Source organism: Heterocephalus glaber, unplaced genomic scaffold, assembly GCF_053883595.1.
Source record: "Heterocephalus glaber isolate CG9 unplaced genomic scaffold, H.glaber_assembly_v1.0 deba00000621, whole genome shotgun sequence".
In the NCBI taxonomy this organism is placed as follows: Eukaryota; Metazoa; Chordata; class Mammalia; order Rodentia; family Bathyergidae; genus Heterocephalus; species Heterocephalus glaber.
The window spans coordinates 14,458,883-14,481,607 of record NW_028258153.1 but is presented as its reverse complement, the minus strand read 5'-3'; the positions used below and the strand labels follow the sequence as shown (position 1 = coordinate 14,481,607).

The window sequence follows — 22,725 nt, the reverse complement described above, 5'->3', positions numbered from 1 at the left end:
TTTCATATAAAAGTCCTATTTTCTTTCTAAGCATTAAACTCTATTGGTAACATAATAGCTAACTATTAACTAGAGCAAGATGACCCCTCATAAATATCTTGCGGAAGGATTGAATTGGTCACCTAGATATATAATAAACAGCCTCCTCCTTGTTCATGTGACATGGTTTAGTGATCCACACTTCCCAGAGAAGTCAGTTGTGTACCAAGGACCAGTTAATTCCTTGTTCCATCAGATGAAGTTGTTAGTCTCCAGTTCAAGATCAATGAGACCATTCTGAATGGTTTTTGTTCCTTTATGGCCTTTTATTGGAGACCGCTGAAACCTTACTGGAAATGTCTGCAATAGGCTCCAGTCTCCTGCCCGGTGTACAATGGAGGCCTGAGAAAAAGAGCTAAAAGACAGAACTAAGAGAGAAGGCTGGGTTCAAGGATGACCAATGCCGGTCCAACCGACAAAGGTGCTGGTCAGTCCAAGCCACGGATTTTTATTGGTAATCATTTGGGGTAAAGATGAGCTATGTGCGAGGGCAGGACTATGTGTGAGGATACTGTCTGCGGTTTCTATGGAAATTAATATAAACAAGGCTCATAAAGGACACCACAAAGCATTCTCTAATTAGGAACAGAATAGACAAAATATATGGTTGTAATTAGAACATTGTCCTTCGAGTAAGAAAGTTTTAGTTCTGGGAATGGAATTTGAGTGCGAGTTACTATGACCTCGGCACGTAGGCTTTGGCCGGATTTGTTTCTCAAAACAAGCCAATTGTGGGGTTAACTTTACAGCCTGAACTGCTTACAGCCTGCTTTGGGCATAATCAATATTGTGGTCTCTACAGCCTTTTCTCCCTATTGCTCCTCCAACCCCACAAAGATTGTTGAGTGTATCCCTACTGTGGAGTCTAATGATTGTAGGTTACTGTAAGTCTATACAACAATTTAAAAATTACTGGAAAATTCTAGAGTAATTTCCAGTAATTTGATGTTATTATAGTCAATTTCTAATAATTGAGAGTCATCCCTGTGTGTAAAATACGATTTCTTAGGGAATAAAAGTACTGAATTGAAGCTACAAAATTTAATTCTAGCTTCAACTTGGTAATTCATTGTTCCACCTTTTTTTGGGTTAATGAATCACATGAATGTACAATTATGCTACATGTAGGAACTGTTATGGTTGAAATCACATTTTAAAGTATGTGGTGCTAGAATAATGTGATGATTTTATTATTATAAAGAAAATAGACAAATTTAGGAAGTATAGTTATCTATTTAGCTTTGGTATACTAATCTTAATACAATATAATATGATTTAGTAGATAGAAAATATGCTTTTTGTATCTTCTCTCCAACAGTTTTTTAATGACTCCTTAATATTCATTTGTGATAAAAGGGTGGCAATTAAAACAAATGCATTCTACAAATATTTCTTGAACACCTTGTAAATGCCAAGCTCATTGGGAAAGATATCTATAAAATCAGTTTAAGATATAAAACTGAGATTCATAACACAAATATGTGAAAAATCAAGTACTTGTTTTAAAAATATTTTTAAAAACCATCAGAGGCGATAGCATGCATTTTACACATTATTTCTCTGTGAATAAGTATATCAAAAAATGTGACTGCTTTTGGATATATTAATGAGATTCTTCTAATGTAAACATAATAGCATAGAAAAAGTAACCTGGTCCTTCTTTGAAAGTGACATTTAAAATAATATATATGATGAGGTTAAAATATCATTTATGTTTAAGAACATATGAACAGTATTCCATTGATGTAGTCTTTAGATTATCTCATAGGAAATGTTATATAGCAAATCATACACACATATACATATAGGTGTGTGTTTCCTTTTATGAGGTTATTGTGTGTCTCCTGGAGCAGACTCTACTATGTGACCCTACCACCCCTCATCAGGAGTTTGTCTGCCCCTGCTGGACACTGCCCTTCCCCTAGCTTGGTTGCCCCTAGTGGTGCTGAAGGGACTGAGGTATTCGGTAGTAAAAGCATGTCTAAACTTAGAGAAAAGCATGCATCTAAGTTACTTAGAAGGGCAATACACAGCTGCGTGGTCAACAGAATGTATGATGGGTCTCCTAATCTGGGTCTCATGGTCTAGTTCTGGGCCAAGACTGTTTCCACAGTAACCTGTAAAGAAAACATGCAGGGGAAGTCAGAGAAAAGATTTGCCATGTAGGTAATACAGGCTGATTGGAAGAGGTCTTCAACACAGATTGAGAGGTATTCAAGTCACCTTCCTATTTTCTTTAATTTTTTAAAAATAAAATGTGATAGCAATATAGTCTTCTGGCTATAGATATCACTCACTGATGCCTTATTTTTTTTGTTTGGTATTTGGAGAAGGGCCAGTTAGATATCTTACCTGGTTCACAATTTTGCTTCAGGTACATCTTATAAAGCAAAAAAGGTGTTCTCAAAGTATTTTAAGGTAAATGACTTGAAATTATTGCATTGTTCATAGAAGTTGCAGCCCTGTGTTTCTCTTTTCCTAGATCTGTTTGGTGGTGATATATTCAGTTATCTTTACAGGCTACAATATGAATATAGATTACACAGGTCTGGTTTTAAATTTAGATTTCTTCTTAATTTCTTTGGAGGTTCATGGTTTGAAAAGTTTCATGAGGAAACATTTATTTTCTTCCATATCGAATCCTCATTTAGAGCCCATTTCTCAATTCTTTTTGTACTTCTTAATTAAAAAGCAGATTTGTTCTGGATGGAGTGGTACGCATCTGTAGTCCAAGCTTCTTGAGAAGCTGAGGGCAGGAGAGTCACCTGAGTCCAGGAGTTTAAGATCATCTGGGAAATACAGCAAGATACCATCTCAAAAACAATAACAAAGCAAAAGCAAAAAATAGTTCTGATCATAAAATACCAAGCAACATATCCAGCACCTGTTGATGTCCTTGTATAATTTGTGTCCTGCTTTAATGATTGTTTCTTATTTTTTTATTACATACTTTGCTTGACTATATCTCATAAAAATGTATTCTGCTTAATGATTTAATTGTCCTATATTAAATATATATATATATGCATGCATGCAGAGGTACATCTGTAACACAAGGAATGAATAGATGAATTAATTAGAGACATTAATTAGTGATAGACAAAACTCACTAGGGAAAACATGACTCTAAACAGAATTGGGGTTCATATGTACCATTTGTTTTAATTATGATTAAATATAGTCCCAAAGTTCTACCTAGAATTTAAACATATGCTACTAAAATTCTAATTACTATAATATAAAGCATGATCTGTCTCATTGACAGTTGTATAAATAATGGAATTTTATAAATTTGGAGACCATGCAGGTGCAAAAATCAGGACCATTTTTAATGAAGCAAATGTTATTTATATTAGTAAGATAAATTTTCTCACATTGCATTTTGCATAAAATACAGCATTTAATCAGGACTAACCAAAATGATCAGTGGTTAGGAGAAATTAAGATGGTCTCAAATAAATTTGAAGCATTTTCTTTTAATTCCTTAGTGTTCAAAATAAATTTCTGGTGTAACTGAAGCTTGCATATTGTCTCAGAAACATTCTCGTATTTATCTTAATGATTTTAGGCTTAAAAAATACGCAAATAAGATGACAAAAATGGTACAGGAATGAGAATGTAGCTCAGTGGTAGACTGCATTCCTGCCATGCTTGAGACCCTAGCAAAGAAAAAAAAATATATAGTACAATTTAAGATTGAATTCTTCCATCAACTTTTTCAATATTAACTTCATCTAGCAAGTATGTTCACATACTGAATCCCTTGTGCCATATCAGCAAAATCTGCACTACAGCATTGCAGTTTTACTCTATCCCATTCCTGTAGGCATGATTTATCTTCCCAGTGATGATCTATATATCTAGAGATCAATGATGAAAATTCAGGTTTGCATTAAAAGTTCTTTTATTTACCACTTTTCCAAAAGAATGTTTGAGAAATAAATAGCACATTTCTTATCTTCTAACATTAACCACTGCAGAAAAATAGTCATAAAAGTGGAGTTAGCCTGTGATTTGAATATTTGGTATATTATTTGACCATATATGATTATTGTATTTATTACTTGATCATAGCTGCTTTACAGCCTGTAGGATTGAATTTGAGGGAGTCTAGCTCAATTCCAGACTTGAGCTTTTTATTTGCTAGGTAAAGATATGGGAGAGTCACTTCATCTATGTTTTTGATAACTGTAAATTGGGATTACCATAACCACTTCTAAAGTATACTGTGAAGGTCAAAACATTAGTCCAGAATCCATAGCAAATTCCTCATTAAAATGTTGCAGCTATTATTCTTATCTTAAAAGTTGTCATTTTCTCAGAACATACAATTTAATTTAAAAGAGCTACTTTGAAAAATATTGATGCTTTTATTAAAAAGGCTTGTGATTCAACTTTAAACACCTCTTAAGCCTGTGACTCCAACTTTTCCTACTTCTCTCTTAATTTTCAAAACTTATTTTTATGTCATTCAAATAAGAGACTTTTTGTATACATTTACCTGTATTTGTTTTTAAACCCCTGCAACTTACCAACACTGTTAATACACCAAAGATAACAAGAAAAAAATATTATAGTAAAGAGAACAGTTCTCTTTTAAAAAATTTGCAAAAATGTATATTGAACACAATTTAAAATGATGATAAAAGTATCTTAAGCACACATAAATATGCAGAATGATGTATTATTATTTTTGGTACTGTTTATAATGCCTTTAAGCAGTTAGTTTCAAGTGTTTGTTTAGGTGATGCTGTAATTGCTTCATCAGAGAGAAATTAGCTTCATACCTTCTAAGAATATTTCAGAACAATCTCAAATAATGGTAAAATATATTTGGCACATTATCTATCACTTTGTAAACTCTACTAATATTTATTAGTGGGTCATTAGGGCAAACAAATTATGTCAAGCTGAATGGACTATTGGATATAATGGTTTTGACAGTAATAATCATGTCTTATTTATAAGCTCACAGTATATATAAGACTTCAATATTTATTATGTTATTTCATGTATATAGCAATTGTATGCAGTGGGAAAGGATTGTTACACTAATGTTATAGGCAGGGAGACTGAATCTCTGGACGGTAGGTGGTCACAGAGAGAACAAAGATGAGGAGGAACTTCCCATTGTTACTCCAACCCCCGCTATCACTCCTGGCTCCTCCTCACTAGCAACACCAGTGTTAGGGAACTTGTAGATTTAGTGGGCTAATGTTTTATCTTGAAGTTTTGACTGCTAATAGAAGGTTTGGCTTAAAGAAATCTTATACCAATCAAACATCTGAATTAATCTTAAAGACTCACGTACTCTTGTAAAAGCAAGTAGGAAAGAAATAGGCACTCAAATCAGTGCCTGAGTACTGAGGACAAATGCCAAGGTGACAGCAAAGGAGAGGAGATAGTGGTTCAGATGGTCAGAGTTGGGGACTGGACTGTAGCTTAGCAGTGATTAGAGGTTGGGTAAATGAGAAGAGAGAAAGAGGAAGGAAGCTCCAGCCAAAGAAGTTTTGTGGTGCAGTTTGCTGGTGAGAATGCTGGGGATGAGTAGAGTTGTCTCTTGGGGGCAGAGCAAGGTGATGATAGATAAGATTGAAAGGCTTAAATGAACTGAAGGTAAAGAATTTATACTTCATTCTCTAGCCAGTATTTACCTTAGGAAAACTCTGAGTGAAAGAGTAACTTGGCAAAGCAGTCCTGTTTTTGAATATAAAGTGCTGGGCTTAAGGGGTACAGGACAGGTGAATGTTGGAAGGAGAAATCAGTAGCCATTTAGAAAAGGACAGCAGTGATCCAGAAGTATTGGTCCTAGTGTGGAGTGCATGATATCAATTCACCAACTTGAGTTTTAAAATTGTCACACAGGCAAATGTCTCAAGTGATCTTCCCGTGTAGTTTTGTGGAAGTCTTGCATAGATTTTAGCCTATAATTGTCAAGAACTAAGCTCATTTATCTTTTTGTGATATAAGTTCATACTGTTCCTTGATAAGAGACATGAAAATCCGTACAAGGAGGTTGAGCATTTTCAGTAAGGGAATGGTGGGAATGGCAGCCGAGTTGCCCAGCACAGTAAGTCGCTCCAGTGACTGATATTGTGGATGTCTTTTCCAGGCATGTAGTGGCTGCATCATATCCGTTGGGGGTCAGATTCCAAACAACCTGGCAGTCCCGCTGCACAAGAATGGTGTCAAGATCATGGGTACGAGCCCATTGCAAATCGACAGGGCTGAGGACCGCTCCATTTTCTCAGCTGTGTTAGATGAGCTGAAGGTGGATCAGGCACCGTGGAAAGCTGTTAATACTTTGGTATGGAGAGAAACAAATGTGTCTCTTTAATATTCTTTCTTGAAGAATTGTAATCTGAATGTTAACTACTGGAAATGTTAACTAGAGGGCAGATAGAATGCACACTAGGCTGAGTGAAGATACTGTAAAGTTGCTGTATTTTCATGATTTCACTTGAACGCTTGTTATAAATAGATAGAAGCATTCTCATTAAAATTCAGACAATGAAAGAAGTTCAAACTATTTTTGAACTAGATTTGATATTTAGAATTAGAAACTAGGAATTTTATGTATCTCAATGTCCAATTTACATTTTAATGGAGTCTTTTGAGAGAGAGAATAAAGAGATTTAGGTTATCCCTTGATCTACAGATAACCAGTCTGCATATTTATTGCCTATTTCAAACTAGTTACACATTTTTGTTGTTGTTTCTATTAATTAGAATGAAGCACTGGAATTTGCAAAGTCTGTGGGCTACCCCTGCCTATTGAGACCTTCCTATGTATTGAGGTAATATATTGTTTTCTGAGGCAATGATTCAAAACTTGGGAGATACAGAAATGCATGCTGTATGCTAATAGCATGAAACTTTGATGTGTGGTAATTTGTAAATCCAGCCACAACCTCCAAACCATCAGAACCGTTTTGAGGACCAATGTGTGGTTCTTTGGCTTAAAAGTTTTCCTTTCCATGGGCCGGGGATTTAGCTCAGTTGTTCTGCCACCTGCCTCGCAAGCAGAAGGACCCGAGTTTGATCCCCGGTATCAAAAAAAAAAAAAAGTTTTCCTTTCCAGGGTGGCAATAGGAAGAGACGACATTCCTACATCTAGAAGCATAGCAGGATAGTTTTACATGAAAAAAATAGGACAATTACAAAAACTGGAACATCTCTCACCCCACCCCCATATATCTTCTGATACCCAGTTTCTCTTTAACTCTCAGTGCCATCTAACAGTGCCTTTGTTTGGGAATTTTGAGATCAGAGCTTTTAATAGATGAGTTATATTGATGAGGAACATGAAAAGTGAGGATCTTTGATATTAAACTTTGAAACTAGGTTCTACCATCAAGTGAGAAGTTGTGAGTTATCACTTGCTCCCTTCAGATGTTACCACATGTAAGGAACCACTTCACTGAGCAGGGGATAATAAGAGAAATATAATTTTCTGTGCACAATTTGAAAGTGTAAATGGAATTTGAGATGGGATCTTTTAAAATAATGAAAAATTTCAAATAATGTGGAAAACTTTGTTTTTATTGAAATTACATTTTGTGTAAACTACAGTATAATACTACTACTTCTTTGAGGAATTAAAGTAAATTAATTTAAGTAGCATCTAGACATTTACAGAAAGGATTGGAAGAAACAGCTTTGACTATTGCAATTCCTTTTCCATTTTGCAACCTAAACCTTTGTTCCACTGTTTTATAACCTGAATTATCAGAATTGTAGTTCTAGCCTTCTTCTCGTAACCAGTGAAACAAAGTTCTCTATGCAGAGATTTAAAATTGAATAGGAAAAGTAAAGACTACTTTAGAAAGAAAGTGTAAAGTTATTTTTCTTCTTTATTTTACCTTCCTTTTAGTGCTCCTCCATTCTTCCCCCCCATCTCATTTTGGAAATGTCAAAATTCAGAGTAAATTGATTTCAGATATTTGGAAGGAATGACACAGTTGAATAAGTTTCAAATCAGCTACAGTATATTGTATTTGTAAATGTTACTAAAAATAATTGATTCTTTTATAATGGAGGCAGTAGAATGACCTGCTTTGACTGTGTACCAGTGGGTTAAGAATAGTTGTTGGTAATGAACTCTGAAAAAACAGGATTAGGGAAATTACATTCTGGGGTGACTCCTATTAAAGTTTAAGAACTACTTGGAACCAGCAAGGCACTTAATAAATCAGAAAAAGCGAACCTTGAGGAAATATGATCTCTAGAGCAAGCAGTGTTCCCTTTGGACCTTTCCCTAATTCTGGTGACAGTTTACTTTGGTTGATTATCCCAGTGATTGAATGAAGTCTGGATTTAAAGAAAGATGCCTTTCTGTTAGGCACAGACTTGAACCAGAGATTTCCTAGAACTGTTCTGAGAGTCCATCACGTTTAGCATGCTTTACTCTTGCAGCAGTAAAAGACACTAACCTGCTTTCCCGAACTCCTTTCCCAGTGGGTCTGCCATGAATGTAGTGTTCTCTGAGGAAGAGATGAAAAGATTCCTGGAGGAGGCCACCAGAGTTTCGCAGGTAGGATCCAATTTCCTCCTGTTGACTTTGACCTCTTTTGTTAATTGCTGTTTTACTTTGTGAGCTGCTTTCCTTTGTGCCACTCTGTTAGGATGTTCTTTTGTTCTTTTTCTTTCTACCTATGAGTCTCTGTGAGAATGAGTAAACTCAAAAGCTTCGAATTTTAATTAGATTCTAATGGTTAGTGGAAGAGGAAGAACTGTGCATGTTTGGTCAAAACATATTTATACATTTTTAGACTCCAAGTGTCTAAAAGGATAAGCGCTCTTGCTGAAGGCTGGACATGCATCCTATTCCTCAGACGCAGACGCTGGTCTAATAATTCCTGGGATTCCTGGTCTCAAGGGTGACCCACTCATTTCATCACTAACCATCATTAGAAAGCTTTCCTAATTTTAAATTCTCGTACCTGAGGACTTTGTGTTCATCAACCATGCGCCTTGAATAGTGAATCTCCTCACTCATCGACTGATTTTCTTCTCACTTTGGCATATTTCATTTGTGACTTAATAAGAATGTTTTTAATTTTGTAGTGACTCATCCACCTCCCTTCACTGCCCCTAGCTTTTACTTTCTTTTCTGCATTACCTTGGTGTGATCCATTTAAGATTTACCCAGTGAGGTTATTGATCTTCAGACCTTGTAATGTTATCCTTTTAAAAGCTTGTGAAAGCTAGTTGGGATTTAAAAAAAAGAACAGCTTATAGGGGAAGAGCTTGATGTTAAGCAAGTGGAATTTGAAGGGAGCTGAAGAAAGAAAGCAGGATTTCAAAGAGGGATAGAGAACATGAATTGTTGCTCTTCCAGGATGTTTGGGTGAGGAAGAGAATGGATAAAGATATAAAGAATGCAAGCAAAAGATATAAAGAAAGAAACCAAGCGGGTTTAGAATTCAACACTGGTGTGAAAGTCAGATAACTGAGAAGGGAATATGTTCAGTGGACCAATTTTCATCAGTATGCTCTGGAATGAGACACAAACTGTCTTCCCCTCTGTATTATTCCTTGCCAAAGATCCTGTCCTGCACACTTTTTGAGAGACCAGCTGTTATACCCAGCTAGTTCCAGATGCGTGATTGAGGAAGGTTTCTCCTCTCTTCTCCTTGGGACGCTGAACCTCATAGGACTTCTGATCAATAGAATTTTTAAAAATATATACATTTTTTTCCTGTTAGTATATGGACAGAACTCACCAAGGATTAAAGATTTAGACTGGAAACATCCTGATTGAATATTTCTTGGTTCAAGTCTCCCCATCCAACTACAACAGAATCTGTAATACTCAGTTCAATGTGTTTAGAATAAAACCAGCCTGTATTGATCATTCTTCTATCTATGTACGTATCCATATACAGTAGCTGGTATCTACTGACATTGTTTTCACTGTTAGGGAGTGCACTCATGAATAATATATACAGTATCTTGCAGAGAACTTTCTTTGCAAGGGGCATTAAAACATCAGTTGATTACAATGAAATGTGGTGAAGAATGTGCATTGCAGTAGAGATACAGGCTGCTGAAGCAGAGTGTGAAAGTTTTGGTGTCCCATTCCTTAAGAAGGGAAATTTAAATTGATGTCTGGTGGTTGATTCAGAGTGAACTGAGTGAAAGTTTTACATTGTGAGTATGATAGGAAGAAAAAACTGCATGGATAAAGGCCTAAAGGTGAAAAGAGCATAAAGTTTCTAGACACTGTTAAAAGATTTATTATATAGCTAGGACACCAGATATTGAACTGATTATGCTGATTAGTTTGTAGTATTGTAGAAAGAATGAATTTTTTTTTAGACAAACTGGATTTGAACTCACCATTTGGTTCAGGCTGGCCTCAAACTCATGGTGATCCTCCTGCCTCAGCCTCCCGAGTGCTAGGAATACAGGTGTGCAAATGGAAAGGGGACCAGGAAATAGAGGGAAGGGGGAAGGTAGGAAGAGAAGGGGATGTAAAGAAGAACATGTATCATAAACATGTACCAAATGCCCACAATGAAGATAGTCATTATGTATCACAAACATGTACTAATAAATAAGATGAAAGAGTGAATTATAGACCAAGACTGAATTCATGAGAGAGGTTATGGCCTATGTGGCTCACGACAAAAATGACAGAACCTTGAACTAGAATAATGACGGCAAAGGAAGAGAGGTTTAAATATTGAGGATGTGCATTGAAGGGAATTAGTGCATGGATGGACTTTGAGACACAAAGAAGATAAAGCTTGACTACTGAGTTCCTGCCTTGGACAACTGGCTGGATCGTAGGTCTACTTGTAAGAATAGGGAACACTGGAGAGGTAGAAAGTTTTAGAGGAGGAAATCATATATTAATATTTGATCTTTTGCATATGAGATGCCTGTGAGGAATCCTGCAGAAATTATTTGAAGGCAGAGGGTTATATAGATTTAGAATTGAGGATCAAAGTCATGGCTAGAGATAGATCTGTGAATATAAAATTATTATTATTATTATTTTTGGTATTGGGGATTGAACTCAGGTCCTTGAACTTGCGCAGCAGGTGGCAAAACCACTGAGCTAAACCCCTGGCCCTGTGAATATAAATTTTGCAATGAACAGATAACTCTTTAAATTGAAGTTTTGGTGGTGGACGCAATCACTGAAGGAGACTATGGAAGACAGAGCAGCTGAGACAGACAACAGAGAAATAATAGCATTTTAGGGCTGCATGGAAAGGGAAGATCTATGAAGATAGAACATGAGGGAAAAAAACCCATGAGGATGTAGTTTACAGATACCAAAGGAAGAAAGTATTTTAAGAAGACCAACAATGAATGTATAATGATGCTGAAAGATTGAAATTGATTAGGAGATTTTTCATAAATCTATTCAGCTGGCCAGGATGGTGAATACTATTGTCAACCCTAATCCTCAGATCCCTTAGCCTATGGGAGTACTTGTCCCTAACTGCTGTAATAGTTAATAACACCTCCTAGTTGTGTTCTTCTCTGGAAAATCTTCTCAAATAGGAGCCTTGTCAGTCAGGAGGCAAAATCTTTTGTATCACATCAGCCTTCAAAGCCCTAGACAATGACTGCCCTTGCTTCAGGATGGGACTTCATTGTATTATTCATGATCCAGAGGTCCCTGTGGGATAAAGCTAAAGCCAGTCTTTGGGGGGTGGGTTGAGATTTGAAAGATGAAGCTGAAGAGAAAATATAAAGGCACAAAGGGAAGTGAGATGTGGGCCTTGTAAGAAAGCAGTATCTGGCCCATGTTGCTAGAGCTCTGGAGGATCCATCTAAACCCAGAAGATCAGCAGTCAATTTATTCATTTAGTGTGGAGAACTCAAATGGTGGTCATAATGTAGGGAGATCTTAACGCTATCATGAAAGAACTGAATGTAGGCACTTCAAGGTTGACAAGTGGTCAGAAACATTCAAGAAAGAAGCATGTTTTAGATTAATAAAGAAAAATGTTTGGTTTTTACCATTGCCAGTGCCATACACTAAAAGCTAGATAAGATGTATCAACTTCAGGTAAAGGATTTCATCCTTAGCCCAATCAAACCAAAGCTACATGCTGTTCTCCTTCTAAGCTCGTCTACACCTTTCACATAGAGAGATGACTGTGGAAGATGCAGTGCTTAGGAAAGGTGAGGTTAGGAAGAGATAAAAAGCCTGAACTAATGATTATGTATAGTTATAAAGTAGAGAAATAGTCATGATTGTGGTAGCAGAGACGCTACATTCTGCTTCCTCTTCAGCTCCCTCTTTTCTCTAACTGTCCTAGAAGTCAACATCCGAGATCTCAGAACTCATGTTCAGTTTGCTGAGCCCCCAGAGAGAGCTGCAGAAAGACCTTTGGTCTTGCTGTAAGCAGAGAATGACTTCACAAAATAACCTGGCTAATGAGTTCATTCATAGGCTTAAGTCTCCTACAGGTGATGCCCTAGTATTTACTTAAGGTACAAGAGCTACTTGACATTATATACATAATTTCAGCAAATGTTTCTGTTCCTCTGTTTTTCTTATTGACAGGAACACCCAGTGGTGCTGACAAAGTTTATAGAGGGAGCCCGCGAAGTAGAAATGGATGCTGTTGGCAAAGATGGAAGGGTAAAAACTTTATCCCTATCTCCCTTCACCTGTCCTCCCGTTATTTTTTTTCCTTAACTATCTTGAAGCATTCATAAGTTAGAATTCATGATTTCTGCAAAATGGGTCTCTGAAACAGTGAAGAAGCTGTTCAGTCAAAAAAAAAAAATCCAATTCAGTGACAATTCAGCTGATGTGTCATGGATATCATATTTCCTGTTTCATACTGTTAGAATTTCTCTTTGATGATATTCAAAATTAATTATCATCCTGCACTCATCATTCTTTTTTAATAGATTTTCTCTTGTGTGTAGTTCTCCTTTTATGTTTCAGTGAATACTCTAAAAACCCAATCCTTTTCTTTCTGAAGTTTCTAATTGAATCTCTAGTTTTCTTCTTTATTTATTTCCCACCTTCTCCTCTTTTCAGTGGATTAATAAAAGAAAAACCAAACACAGTCAGGTAGATAGAACAATGACATAAGATCATTTTACCATATCACATCTGATATGCTAATTCAATGAATGCCTCCAACTTTGGTGAGAAATGAAAAATGTGAAGAGAGCTTTTACCCAAATTTGCTAATTGTGTTTATAAAGCATGTGATTTATCTTGAAATATAGGAAGTTACATTTCAGTGAGCATGTGTCATTTTGTTTCCTTCAAGAAAAAAATACAAAGTTAGCTTTCATCTTCTGATTTGCAAATATTTCAAACCACTACTGTCTTAGTCATGTTCCTATCACTTGGATGACAATTCCCAACACCCACAGCTCAAAAGAGGAGAGGTGTATTTAGGTTCACAGTTTCAATCTGTGGTCAGCCGGCTGCAAGGCAGACACGGGATGGCAGAGGATATGGTGGAGAAAAGGTGCTCAGCCTATGGCAGCCAGGAACAGAGACAGAAGGGAAGAAAGAGCCAGGGACAAAACTGTGCCTTGTCCAGTGACACCCACATTGATCTACCTTCACTCGGTCCCAACTCCTAAGCACATTAGCTACTGAATTCATCGCTAGATAAATCCACTGATGAGTAGAGTGGCCCTTTGATCCAATCCCCTTTCATAGACATGAGGATTTTGGGTGACATTTTAGATCTAATTCATAACAACTACTGAAGACATTCACTCTTTTCTCTTTTTTTCCCACATTACTATTTCAGGGTAGGGTTTTATTTTTAATCATAATAGTATCCACTTACCACAGAATCATAGTCTTGATTTGAAGCAGCTTTTAGAGATTATTTTATTGCAGCTTCTCAGCTCTAAAGACAGAAATTTTCTTTACATCATCTCTAGAAGGTATTCATTTGACTTTTATTTTTTAATTTATTTTTTACTTTTTTGGTACTGGGGATCAAACTCGGGACCTTGTGCTTCTGAGACAGGAGGCGGAACCACTGAGCTAAATCCCGCCCCCATCATTTGATTTTTCAGAAACTGTGCTGTGTTGATAAAAAAAAAATATTGTAAGATTAGGAATTGTGTTTTATTTAGGGGCTGAGATCTCAGGTATTTTCAATCTTGAGGTAAGCTTTGCTTTTCTGGAACTCTCATCCTTGACTTCTTGTTTTTCAGACCAGAGGTTTAATCTATGACTTTTTCAGCATTTTAAATATTTTAAGATTGAGATACAAAACAAGAGAAATGTGGTGGTACATCTATGGAAGTGGGGGACATAAGACTGTCCTAGAGACATCTGTACTTGTTTGAATATTGTGCTGGCAGAAGGGGACTGGTCTATTGGCCTGATTTGGCTCCAGGTTGCTGGGATATGTGCCTGCCTCAGCTTCTCTTTGACATCAAGCATTGCACATCATCTTATTTGCTCTCTTTTGGAAACACTCCAGTCTCCTCACCCAGTTATTACATCGGCATGCTCAGAAATGGGTGTAGTACTTCAGGGATGTTTCGATTGTTCCCGAGCTCAGTGGGATGATCAGGTCTCCTTTCCAGACTGTACACACACACACACCCCCCAAATTGAGCTCTTACTGTATGTGTGTCAAGTATGGAGGTAGGTACTTTATATACATTCTCTTTTATCCTTGAAAACATTCTGTGACATAGGCACTGCTGTTATTTTCTTCTCATCAGAAACCAAGGCTAAGCAGATAAAATGACTTGCTCAGGCTCAGAACTCAAAAGTCACACCACAAAAGTGGAGAATTAGTGTTACTCTGATTTAGGTATCTATAAATTGATAAATAAATCTTCTATGTAATTTATACAAATCTTTTACAGTCACCCAATTATTCTCCCTCACTTTTAGCTTCATTTTCTCTCAAACATATGTTATTAACATAGGTTAAAGCAGTAACATATGTTCAAAATTCTAACAGGCATATACTAGTCATATAAACTTGGTTATTTGTTTTTCCATCACTTTCATTTCATTATGTCTAAAAGAGGAAAAAAAATTTTTCCTCTTGTTTCCCTCCTCCCTCAGTCTTCAATTTCAAGGTCTCTTGATCCGATCCTCAATTCATTTTTCTTGTCCACCTAGGTTATCCCATTTTCCTAGCTAGACATTCACCTCTCCCATCCTCTTTTCTTTTCCTTTTCCTTTCCCTTCCCTTCCCTGTCTTTTCCATTTGTTTTTTGTGTCTAAAAGATATCCCCAGTGCTTCACAAACCCTGTAGTTTCTCATCTTCTTTGTAAGAATCAATATGTATTGGTTTAATTTTCTTCTTTTCCTGTTAGTCATACCTGTGCTAAGATGGAGGCAAGCTCCTAACCACTGTTGGCCATCTCAGGAGATTGTCAATGTGGAAACCTAGACAGTCTTTGTGAATCTCTTTCTTCTGTTGTCATCAGGTGCTTAGCTAAAGCACTGGTCAATGCCTGGAGCATCTGTTAGGACCAAAGGGGTGCATGAGGGAGTAGCTTCCTTGCAGAAGGTGCATGATGGCTCTTTCTCAAATCTTCTTTTGGCAGGTTATCTCCCACGCCATTTCTGAACATGTGGAAGATGCAGGCGTCCACTCAGGAGATGCCACTCTGATGCTGCCCACACAAACCATCAGCCAAGGAGCCGTTGAAAAGGTCATCATTTATAAAAGAAAGTGGAAGGGGAACAGAAAAAGATGAAAAACCCTCAATTTAAAAAAACACAAAACAACTAGGTAGCAAAATAAGACATGCTCCAGGTACAACTTAGTGATGAGGGGAACCTTTTGCCAGCTAGCTGAGTGGCTGAAGATGCTCTTTCTGCTGCTCTGGGGATCATATTGAGAGAATGGCTGTTGCAGGTGATTCTGAGGTTTGAGGACCACTTATAGATAAGCTGCATATAAAGTAATACTTCTCAGAGTGAGTGAACCAAGTGTGCAGTGGTCACTCGGGGACCTTCTGGAACGCATGCTCTGAGTCTTTACCCTTTCCTTAAGTAGCACTTTCTGGTATATCTCTTCTGACCCCTCTTTGAGAGCCACTCTTTTAAAGAACTTCCCAGGATAGGTGACTGCCTCAGTACTCATATGCATGTCTAGGTGAACACATAAAGCTTATCATTTAAGTAATTCTTGAGGGTATCCCCCTGGCTTTCAGAGACATTGAGTCAGCTTGACTTCTGAAAGAAGCTTCTCCAATGATCCTCCTGTCAGAATCTGCAGGCTTGTCTGTCTGCTTGTACACTGGCTGCACTCTGAAGGTCTTTGTTCTAGAATGTGGAAGTAGCAGGATGCTTTGTAAAATAGCAGCAGAAAAAAAAGAGGCCCTGGATTTTAAATATGCTTCCATTTCTCATGTCAGGATAAATGACCTAAAAACTCAGCTTTTCCCAAATCTCAAAGAGCTCGATGCTGACCCGCTCCTGTAACTGCAATGAGAGAAGAGCTCTTGCTTCTTGTAATCAGGGCCTCCTCTTAGCAAAGGGACCTTCTGGCTCTGGTTGGACGCAGGAATTCCTATGTGTGACATGCAGACATGTAGAGCCTCCCTGCAGGCAAATACCATTTCCTTCTGACCATAATATCTACCTTTGTAGGGTTTAGGGCAACAGAAAAGCCACATAAAAGAACTCTCCCTGGTCTCTTTGTTGCACCATGTAATTTCAGGGCCTGCACCTCTCAGCAGGTAGGTCATTAGATTGATATAGAGTTTGGACTGTTGTTTTTGGTGCTAAGGCAAAAAAGGTTTCATTTAACTCTCAGTGTAAGACCAGGGTATGTAATTGCAGGAGAGAGGGGTATCTAGCAGATAGATAATGCTATGAATTAATCATTCTTTCTTCTCCTGTCCTGCTATGACATATTTTACTACATATTTTTTAATAGAAGCCTAACAGTTTCCCTATTATTACTTTTATTATTAATGCAGATGTAGTTCTTTATAAAGACAAATTAATGAAATCCAAATTGAAGGTGCTATACCCTTTATGTGTTATATTTTGCCTAAGACATGCTCTTTTGGATTATTTCACTGTTGTTTTGGTCCAGGTGAAGGATGCCACCCGAAAGATCGCAAAGGCGTTTGCCATCTCTGGCCCGTTCAATGTCCAATTTCTTGTCAAAGGAAATGATGTCTTGGTAAGAAATATCAATGTGCTTGAGAAGCCACTGTCACTGTTAGGCCATGCTGGGCTTTTGTCCCTCTGGTAATCTCTGTGAATACCAGCTGCAGTCACTGAGACCCCTGCAGCTGTTCGTGTCTGAGAGGGGGATGTTGCACCGCATATAATGCCTGTCTTGTTTGAAGGCACGTGTTTTCGGTGGCACTGATCCATCAGTCACAGCCTTGTAAAGCGCTCTGATCCACTGGAAGGAAGATCACTGCATACCTTCTGCAATATGAGCACAGATAGATACAGTACATATTGAAACCAGATATATAGTGTATTCATGAATTACTTCACTGAAGTTCTGCTTTTTCCTTGCTCAGAGAAGAAAACTCGTTTGGAATACATTTTTAAAAAGTAAATACAATAAAAATTAAGGTCAACTAAGTTATTCCTAATTAATTTTCTCTTTCATTTTTAACCAACCAGTAACCAATATATATTTATCACCTACTATGCAGCCATACAGTAGCTACAAACGTATGTAAGATACAGTCTCTGCTCTCAAAGACCTTATAAGTTAGTGAGGAGTAGGAAAAAATGAATTTGAAAATGAATACTATAAAGTTAAGCATAACAAGTGCCTGAGAAGTTGTACAAATACAGTGGTTTTGGAGTTAAAGAACAGAAGGATCACATTTGCCAGTGCATGTGCTCACAGGTGCATGAATATGCATTTGGATATCGTATGGCCACTCGGCCTGGGATCATAAAAAGGTTCAAGGAAGACTTTGGGCTGTGAGCTGTACCTTACAGCATAGCTAAGATTTTGACAAGTTAAAGAAGGAAGAAAAGATATTGCACACAGGTAGAAGATCATCTACAGGGGTGAGAAAAATAGCACAGGTAGGGAGATAGTGAGTAGCTCAATTTAGTGAGATCATTTTTCTAGGTAAATAATATAAGGGTAAGCTTGGAAGTAGGACTAGACCCAGGAAAATGCTCTAAGATGACAGAGAGGTATGTTGAGGCAAGAGGATAAAAAGATTTTGGAGACTGGATTTATCTAATGCCAGTGGGAATCCAATGAGAGCTTTCAGTAGGGGTGTGGTAGTATCTGAGCTCTGATTCCATCATAGTGTGTGGGGATTAGGGAAATCAGATGGAAGACAGTAGAAGTTCAAAGATTAGTTAAAGTCCAAGCAGTGGGGAGAATAGGGAAGGCATTCGCAAAAGAAGTGCCAGTCTCCAGTTAATAATAGTTATAAACCAAGTGTCAGAGAGAATATCAATATTATTTTATTGGCTTTCATCATCTTCTCTCTCCTTTTGGATTTTCTTATCTCTTCAGGTGATTGAGTGCAACCTGAGAGCTTCTCGTTCCTTCCCCTTTGTTTCCAAGACCCTTGGGGTTGACTTTATTGATGTGGCCACAAAGGTGATGATTGGAGAGAAAATTGATGAGCAGCATCTTCCAACACTGGATCGCCCCATAATTCCTGCTGACTATGTTGCGATTAAGGTAATATTTTAAAAAATCTATAAGTCATTTTATAAGTCCAAAAGAAATTAAAGGAGCAATTTTCCATCAAAGATCTCACGACTTTATGAACCTTCTAACTAAAGTTCTAGACTAGCAATTGCTTCCTTTCAGTAATGTAATGCTGGTTGCATGAATGGTAGCTCTATGTGAACTTTTGAGCATTTACAAACATTGTAAAAAAGCATCTAGAATTGTATAAACTCAAGAACAACTACACAAATAAATTAGAAGCTATTTATGCAGCTGACACATAATGGTGCCAGGTTAGTTGGTAAAAAGAAACACTAGATTCCAGACCACCTTGGTTGCTGTCGCTTACCCAGTATTTTCCTCAGTAGTATAATGTTACTATTTGAAAAACTGAAAGGGCAGTTATTGTTTATAGTGATGCTGTGAGGGTCATGGAATCATAATTATATTTTAATAACGCTTAATAATAAAGCCATTGTACTCTGCAAGCTGTCTCAGTATGTTCATGCATGGGGAGTTTATTTATTTATTTATTTATTTATTTATTTATTTATGTTTGGTACCAGGGATCGAACTCGGGTCCTTGCGCTTACAAGGCAGGTGACAGATAAGGGGGAGTTTATAACTATGACTTTTAACTACTTTGCCTGATAGGCATGAGGATTAGTGAGGTATATAAATATTTTTTAACTTAGCTGAAGCACACAATGAAATCAATTTATATTATGTGATATATTTGTGTGACATTGACATATTATGAATGCCCTCAAAAGATTCCTTTTCCTATATGTGCTAGTGGCTTTACCCAAAATAGTGCTATAGCTAAGGCACTGACTCTTGGCTTTTATAGTGGGAGTTTTAAATTGCAGCTACCAATCAAAAATATTTATTAATTTTGCTTAAGTTAATAATTAGGATGCCTTGAATTTTATAGTACTTTGAGATGGAATGTCACTTTTCTTGTTGGGAGAGGTGGCACTTTATTCCTAGAGACTACTACACAAACATAAATTCATAAAGCTTTTAACATTATACAATTATGTATATATATATGCATATAACTTTTTTTTGAAACCAACAGGTAGTAGGAAATGAAAAATATTTTCCACTAGATACTTCACACAAATTTTAAATTGATGTTTTTATCTATATACATAAGAATATATGATTCTTATTAATGTATATGAAAATAATTTCTAAATAAAAGCAATATTATGGATAAATATAAATTTAAAAAGTCATTGTATCTTCCAACTTCTTTCCTTGTTATCATTATGTATGAATCTTAATTTTTTTTCAAATTACCTATTCATGGTCAATCTTGGTTCATAGCAATCCACAGATGGAGGAACGGGGAAGCTGGAGCATATGCATATGTAATAACTTGAAGGAGATGACCTAGTAAAAGGAATTCTTGAGCTAGATTTCCCATGAAAAATTCGAGAAAATTTCTCAGAATCAACAGAATAGTCTAGTCCAGAAAAATGGACATATGCAAGTAAAAAGAACTTGATTCTTAGTGAATCTCACTGATAAAATAAATAAAAAGGAAGCACTTCTGTGTTCCAGTTCATATGAAAAGTTCTGGGGAAAAGTGTTTCTAGGCAGAATGCTTTTCAAAGCCTTAAAAGAGGTGTCAACAACAGAAGTCAGCTTATCGACAGCCTTTTTTAGCAAGGTGGCTTGTTGCAAGTTCAAATGATCAGAACAATAATAGGAGTGTTCCAAAAGCCTATCAAGGAAAAAAAATATGTTTGAGCTCTGTTTTAGGAGAGACCAATGCCCAGTAGATGTTTGAAATCACTCCAATAAGAATATGTGTAAGCCAGATTAGAAGCACTGGTCTAGACTAGTCACAGGGGACCTATTTACAGAAAGAATTTGTGATTATTTAACCCAAGTTTTTGGCTAAGAGCTCAACAAATTCTTGGAACAGAATTTTAAAGCTATTTTTCAAGTCTGATACTTGGACCAGAGATTTTTTTGTATGTCTACCATAGACTAAATGAATCCTGTGAAAGATGATTCACTAAATACATTCATCCTCTCTTATTCTTTCATATCTTTCTCTCACATATTTTTTTCCCCTGTTGTGTCTGACAGGCTCCAATGTTTTCCTGGCCCCGGCTGAGGGATGCTGACCCCATCCTCAGATGTGAGATGGCTTCCACTGGAGAGGTAACGAGTTAACGATCCATAATGCTTTCATTAAATCTACTTTGAAATCCATGGTTTTATTACCTGAATATAGTAAAGTAAGTTAGTTAATAAGTAATGAGAGGAAGTAGAACTTCTACTTTCAGAGGAAGTCTGAAAGGGTTCAAGAATTTTGAAGGAAAGAAATATCTTTTACTCTTTTGGAATAGTGTACATTTTCACTTATATTTCAACATGGGAATATAATCCATGTATTCCTGATTTCTATTTCCATATTACACATTGAGAACAACTTTCAGATATTTCTCTAGATATCTAAGTAAATATGTCCTTAGATATCTCTTTCTCTTTATTTTAAGGTTCTCAGTCTCTCTGTAATAGCAGTTCATCCCTTGCTTTGCTATCATGAAATCAAATTTTTGGATTTTACTAGAAATTTCTAGAATAACAGTGTTAAAAAGACCACACACCTATACAGTGTGGAATCTGCAGATTCATGCAATATTTTAGGATCACTTTTAAAGCAACTTTAACCTTTGGGGTTTATCTAAAAACTATAATGGGACTGGCCACTGGATGTCCCTCTTCCCTTGTGTTGGGATTGTGCCAACTGAAGGTTTCTTTAAGAATGTGAAATGTGTTTTCTCTTAGAGAGCTGTCAGATTCTAGAAAGTTCTCTACATGTCAGTGTCAGGACATTTTATGAATCACCTAGCCCTTGACAGACGTACTAGCTACAACCTTCAGATCCTCATCAGTGCACACTGGAGTGGCAACATCAGACTGTGAGGTGTCATTGTTTCTCTTGGTGTTAAGGAAAATCTGAAAAAGGAGAATATTTAATTACAACAAATGCACGATGCTTTATATGGCTGCCTGGTTACAAAAAAAAATGTGTGATGAGAAGCCAAGTGAGACAAGAAGCCAGGTAATGAGGAGTAACTGAGTATCCTGTTTATATTCGGACTCTTGGAAGAGTGGACTCTTGGTCCCTTGCTACTTCTTTTAATTTAATAGGCAGGAGAGCCTAGCTTTAAAATGAGAGCATATATCACGTTGCCAGTCAGTGTTAGGAGACCCTCTTCAGGTTCATCTTCATCCCGCAGTCAGTAGTATGGGGGCTATTTTCAACTGTCCTGGGGTGGAGGACAGGTGCATATCTGTTTTCCTTCATCCTATTTTCTGTCTTTAGTCTTCTGTGCTTATGTCCTTTCTGCCTTTGCATATACATATTTGGAGTTTTTGAAATGTGAAATTATGAATGAATAAGAAATTCATTCCCCCTTTGGTTGTATCTTTTTCTAAAGTATAAAAAAGAGAATTCTTTCTCTGTTACTAGAAAGAGGCCTTTTCCTAGTGTCATAAAGTATGATTTTGTAACGTCTGTTTTGTAACTGAAATCAGAATGATAATTCTAGCTTAGCTATCTTAATTATGCTTCAAACAGTCTTTCTTCAGCGCTTAAATGGCTTGTGGTAGAATTGCACAAGATTCCAGCTCCTGATCTACACTTGATCTTAGCCAAAAGGCCGAGAAGAGATTCCAGCTCCTGATCTAATTATGAGGGATTTTATTTTCCTGGTGATAAAGTAGGGATGCTAAGTCTTAATCTTTACTGGAATATTCAACTACTTTCTATGGCTTCTCAGAAAATTGCTGAAACATCTTCCGTGTTGCTGTATCTGTACTTGTAAAGGGATTGCACAATTAATTTCAGTAGAGTTTGAGACCCATTAACTTAGGTTGACATTACTTAAGTTATTTGAACAGTATTTGATTAAAATGCTCACTGTAGAGTGAAAAGCAGTTGGTATTTGTGGTCAGCTGAAGGTCATGATCAGGAGAATTTTCCTTGCCTAGTAAAAGAGTCATTTGCTTAAAGAATGAATTCAGCCATCAACGCTGTTTACTGTAATGGTGGCTCTGTACCTG

The 22,725-nt window shown here is 36.8% G+C and overlaps 1 protein-coding gene across 5 annotated transcripts in view; it reads left to right on the top strand.

The window, feature by feature from the left end:
• Window positions 1-22,725, top strand: part of Cps1 (carbamoyl-phosphate synthase 1) — a 136,556-nt gene that overhangs the window by 97,267 nt on the left and 16,564 nt on the right. For all 5 annotated transcript variants that reach the window (XM_004851110.4, XM_087206170.1, XM_087206171.1 and 2 more), the window contains 8 exons: window positions 6,152-6,346; window positions 6,769-6,836; window positions 8,497-8,572; window positions 12,569-12,646; window positions 15,563-15,670; window positions 17,065-17,154; window positions 18,475-18,645; window positions 20,740-20,814. In XM_004851110.4, coding sequence (XP_004851167.2) covers window positions 6,152-6,346; window positions 6,769-6,836; window positions 8,497-8,572; window positions 12,569-12,646; window positions 15,563-15,670; window positions 17,065-17,154; window positions 18,475-18,645; window positions 20,740-20,814 — 861 coding nt within the window. The remainder of the gene's footprint in view (window positions 1-6,151; window positions 6,347-6,768; window positions 6,837-8,496; window positions 8,573-12,568; window positions 12,647-15,562; window positions 15,671-17,064; window positions 17,155-18,474; window positions 18,646-20,739; window positions 20,815-22,725) is intronic.